General features: G+C 37.9%; 1 protein-coding gene and 1 long non-coding RNA gene across 2 annotated transcripts; both read left to right on the top strand.

Moving 5' to 3' along the window:
* The first annotated feature begins 1,040 nt into the window (after window positions 1–1,040).
* LOC109586537 (uncharacterized) lies at window positions 1,041–1,661 on the top strand. Its single transcript, XR_002187080.1, has 2 exons — window positions 1,041–1,274; window positions 1,334–1,661. It is a non-coding gene; the product is annotated as an uncharacterized LOC109586537 (long non-coding RNA).
* Window positions 1,662–2,441: 780 nt separating this feature from the next.
* Window positions 2,442–3,899, top strand: LOC105314509 (uncharacterized). Its single transcript, XM_011408717.1, has one exon. The coding sequence runs from the start codon at window positions 2,442–2,444 to the stop codon at window positions 3,897–3,899; it is 1,458 nt and encodes a 485-aa protein (XP_011407019.1).
* Window positions 3,900–5,279: the final 1,380 nt, after the last annotated feature.

The raw sequence follows: 5,279 nt of genomic DNA, 5'->3' as shown, positions 1-5,279 counted from the left end.
ACTAAAGTACCGAACAAAGTTTTGAATTTCTTTATCTTTTTTGCATGATTGGGCAGTAAAAATGTTGTACTTTCACAAAATAAGTGCGCAATTTGTCAAAAATTGTTTGAAATTTAGATATAACCATTCAAAAAGTAAAAAAATTATCATACATACATAAAGGAATGACAAAATGGCGGCACTGACTGCCCTCATCTTTAATCTGCAAATGTTCCACACAAAGTTACTCCAAGTGCTGTCATATTTAGCAGGAACACAGGTATAATTATGGAGAACAACTACTGAAGTGCGCAAATTGATGAGACTTATTCTGAAGAAAGATATAGCCTAGTAAATGGAAATGTCCATTCCTGCCCTGTATAAAGTCAACCAGTAGTATACGGAGATAATTGCTCAGTATACTAATCCGCGACCACTCATTGCTGGACATGACTAGAGTGGTTTTCAATTAATGCGCATTGATGCGCATCAGTCTCACTTCACCTCCAGAAGTGGATTGATGTGAAGTGATGCGCTTCGATCAATGTAAACCAATGGAAACAAGAACACAAAATGATACATAATCCAGCTGCTAGTGTGAACACGATCAATGCGCATTATTTCAGCTGTATCAACAAAGCGCATCAAAGCGCTTTGAAAACTGTGCCAGTGTGAAAAGGCCTTTACTCTATACTCTAAGGTATCTTCCCAGAAGAGATACACAAATGAAACTGAAATTCATCGCCATTTAGCAATTCATTGTGACAGCATCGTTAAGTATCACCCAAAATGAAAGTAGCAGCTTCCTAATCACTTAGTAATGGTAGTATAACGTTTGGAGGCAGACACAAGCCTTTTTGACAGAGAAATAGCAACATTAGTGATTTGCAGAAGAGTCGGCCATCTTAAAAATGATAACGGAGGTTGTGAAAAGTTTTTATACACAAATGATGCGCTCACGTGATCCTGTTGCCAATCCCATATGTTAGACTATTATATGTAGAACATGACCCCGAGTGGTGTATCAGATATACACGAAATGATATTCATAATCCCGAGGGCGTAGCCCGAGGGATTATGAATATCATTTGAGTGTATATCTGATACACCCACGAGGAAAAGGTCATGTTCTATATGGCTTGTATAATGGGAAGCCATAAGAAGGAAAGGTTATGCGCATGCTCAGTAGCACGTGGTACAACTGTAAAGGACCAATATGGCTGAAGGAGAAGGAGAACCACGAGAAAAGAAACAGCAAAAGAAGCAAATGAAAGTGTGTAAAGCGCTCAATAAAGGTTAGCCTTCATTAGTGCTGATGAAATGGAAGAGATTGGTACAGATTTCGAACCCTTAGACACTATTAGAGATATGAAGGTACTTACTGAATGGCGGTGTGGTGGTAGAAATGTTACCAGCATTAAAGAATACTCTCTAGATGTTCCTAGAGGTGCAGAATTCATCTCGAATTGACTGGTGGGAGCTACACTTGTTGATGAAAGGTCGTCGCGATGACTGAAATCATTCTGGAATATAATGGGCATGCAATTCAATCAATCCATGCAGAAATAAAGACTACTATTATATCAGTTTATTTACAAAATCTTTTATTAATAAATTATTTTGCTATTTTACAAATGACCTTTTGTTATCATTGTTATCACAACTGAACAAGCCAAGCATTACTTCCGGTGAAATATACCAGTCACAGTCAACTAGCCATGTCCTCAGTCTGTCCCGCAAACGGGCCAGCACACAGCATAACTCAGTATATTGGCTTTCTACCTCACTATTATTTCATAATATTAATGGCTTAATACTGAGCAAGTTAAGATAGGCAAAAAGATGGGACTAGTGTTTCAGTGCTAAATCACTGAACTTAGTAGCTTGTGCCGGCTATTCTATCAAATCTATGATGAAGTCAAACGATTTGCATGGTCATTTCATTGTGCATAATTAAATCTATACATATACCAATAGAGCCTAAATGTAAGCTTACTTACCAGCCAGAGCTCTCAGTAGTCGGTATTCTCGGCAGTGAAAGCAAGAGAAGGCTTCGAAGTGAGAAGAGTTCAAAGACTATACTGGCGATGACTGAAATGACGCAATCATAGATACTACATATGACGCAATAGCATAGATGAGATCATACGGGGCGGCGTAGCAACAGGAAAATATGCGAGTTGTTAGTACCGTAAATAAGCTCTCTAATTACTCGTATGTAAAATTTAAAATGGCTGAAAGTTGAAGCAGGTAAGCCATAGATATACGACTGAGAGGGATTGGAGACTGGTCACGTGAGCGCATTACTACTACACTCACCATCCGCGTTTGTGTTAAGTATATTCATAGTCACCAGTGTCTCCATATTCGGGGATTTTCCCCTAGATTCAGGGATTTTTTGCCCCATCTAGGGGCTAGGGGAGGATTTTTGAAAATCACTCAAAATCTGGGGAATAGTTTGAATGGCATCTTCTAGTGCTTGCGGTTTGAGTGGCACAGCTGACACTAGCACAGATTCAGAGATTGAGTATACCACCGATAAAGATGAGTCACATACTTCCAGTGGTACAAGTCAGCCTCAAAGAAAGAAATTATGTAAGGGCAGACTCAGACAAAGCTACAAGCAAAAATACAACAATCGTTGGGAAAAAATTCCTGAATTAAGAGACTGGTTGCGTCCAGGAAAAGACAAATATTCTGCATCATGTAAAGTATGTCAAAAGGATCTTGTAGCTGGACTCAAAGACTTGAAGCGACACGGACAAGCAGCAAAGCATCTTCAAAATGCTAAAGCAAAAAGATCAACTCCAACAATTTCTACAGTTTTTCCTTCTGATGATACGAAAGAAGACGTCAAAAAAGCAGAAATTAAAATTGCTGCTTTTATAGTGGAACACAACCTTTCTTTTCAAGTTATGGATCACCTTTCTGAGGTCATTAAAGAATCGTTTCCAGATTCCAAAATAGCTATGGAATTCAGTTGTAAGCATACAAAAACGAGGAGTATAGTAAAAAATGTAATAGCTAGAAAATTTCGAAATCAATTACAGGAAACATTGCGCCAAAGGAAATTCTCTATCATCATCGATGAGAGCACTGATATCTCATCTACAAAGCAACTTGCGATAGTGGTGCGATTTTTCTGTGATAAAGATAACAAGGTCAAAAGCAAGTTTTTCAAGTTAATAGAGGTATCTCATGGTGATGCGACTACTCTAACAACAACTATTTTGTCTGTATTTCATGAAACTGACATTCCTTTGCATAACCTTATTGGTTATGCTTCAGATACAACCAATGTTATGTTTGGACAACACCACTCAGTAGTATCATTACTGAAAGAGAAAATACCACACCTGTTCACTATGAAGTGTCTTTGCCATACATCTCATCTCTGTGCATCGTATTCATGCGAGAAACTACCTCGGGCAATAGAAAGTCTAATACGTGATATATATTCTCACTTTAGTCACAGTGCTAAAAGAATTGCTGAATATGAGCGTTTTCAGCACTTTACACAGACAGAGCCCCATAAGTTACTAAAGCCTGCTCAGACAAGATGGTTATCATTAGAGCTATGTGTATTGAGAGTGCTTGAGCAATGGGAAGCTTTAGAGGCGTACTTTGATCACTCAGCTCAACATGACAGGTTAGCTTCAACTCAGACTATACTGCTGGCTCTAAAGAACCCAATCTTTAAATTATACTTCTACTTTTTACAGTATGTTCTCCCCAAGTTTACGAACTTCAATAAACACTTTCAAAGTGAACAACCTAACATTCACAATCTTTCAAGCAGTTTGGCTACAGCATATAGATCTTTTTTGAGCTGTTACATGTCTGCAAGCTATTTACGTTCGAAAGAGCTCTCTGATTGGACCCACAGTCAAAAGAAAATATGCTACCACTACATTCAATGAGTATGGGTGAAAATGTCTCAGCTTTTCTGGCAAGACGGATGTAGGAGCTTTGAGAAGAGATATTAATGGATTTTTGGAACATGTACAGCTCTTTTACATTGAAGCAGCTTCTCAGCTAAAGGATAGACTACCTCTGAATGATGCTGTCATCAAATCATTATCATTTCTGAACCCTAGTACTATACCGTCTACAATGGCTCAAGAAGTGATCAAAGTTGGTAAAATGTTTCCTAATATTATAGCATGTGAGGAACTAAGGAATTTAGACGAAGAATGGCGTAGTCTTCAATATAGTGAACTACCAAGTTTTACTGGAGATGTTGTGTCTTTTTGGGGACAGGTAGTTCAGATGAAGGATCCTACCTCAATAAATTTATGCAGATTCCCCACTATTTCAAAATTGGTGAAATCAATGCTTTCTTTACCTCATTCAAATGCAGAGGTAGAACGCTTATTTTCACAAGTGACTCTCATTAAAACAAGGCAAAGAAATAAATTAAAAACTAAGACTTTAGATGCCTTATTAATGGCTAAGCATGGTCTACCTACAACATGTTTTAGTTTTGTTCCTGATCAATCTATGTGTAGTAGTTTAAATTCTTTGATGTATGATAGTGACAATGAGAGTGATTAATTTTTTTACATAAAAAATCTAAAAATATTAATTACATGTTTGGGGGAAAGTTAGGGATTTTTCAACTGGAACCAGGAATTTATGGGGAAAAAATTTAAGGGGTCTGGGGATTTTCTAATTAGTGCCCCTGGAGACACTGATGGCTCTATCCAGCAGTCACAGTATCACTTTTTCTTTACTTGAAGAATGATATGATGGGACATGGACCTGCGCATAGACTTTTGGAGTAGATTGGTGTAAGAATTATCCTTGTAGCACCAACCAATACTGAGATACACACCGACAACTGGATTGACAGGACTTGATGATGATGAAGAAGATGATGAAGATGAAAAAAGGTGGCTGAACAAAACGGCCGGTTCGCTGATTTTTGAATTTCCTCTTAGACAGGGCCTAGAGCCACGCTAGTTGTACCATTGGAGTCCTCTGGTCAAGATGAGGTCCTCTATAAAGTCTGGTAAGCATAGGAGCTCGTTTTCCCGGTATAGCAAGGCTGCAAAAGTCGTGGCAGCCATTTTGTTTGGGGGTGAATCCTACTTAGTAACGCTACCGCGTTACTAATAGTACAGGGACTTTGGCTCAATTTTGGAGCAACTTTAAAAATTTATAAAAAATTCAATTTTGATCAGAATCAGTTCAAACTTTCTATACAACTTAAGTACATGTATATGCATCAGAATAAATCATAAAAGTCAAGAATTTTCTCCTTTTCAATTTTGGCCTGTGACCCTGTACTAAACATAAAA

The sequence above is a fragment of the Amphimedon queenslandica genome, unplaced genomic scaffold (genome assembly GCF_000090795.2).
Source record: "Amphimedon queenslandica unplaced genomic scaffold, v1.1 AMPQUscaffold_12848, whole genome shotgun sequence".
Lineage (NCBI taxonomy): Eukaryota > Metazoa > Porifera > Demospongiae > Haplosclerida > Niphatidae > Amphimedon > Amphimedon queenslandica.
The sequence above is the reverse complement of the archived record's forward strand: the minus strand, read 5'-3'. Positions and strand labels throughout refer to the sequence as shown.

Coding starts and splice junctions, on each gene's coding strand:
- LOC105314509 (XM_011408717.1), top strand. CDS start 2,442: ATGGCATCTTCTAGTGCTTGCGGTTTGAGTGGCACAGCTGACACTAGC.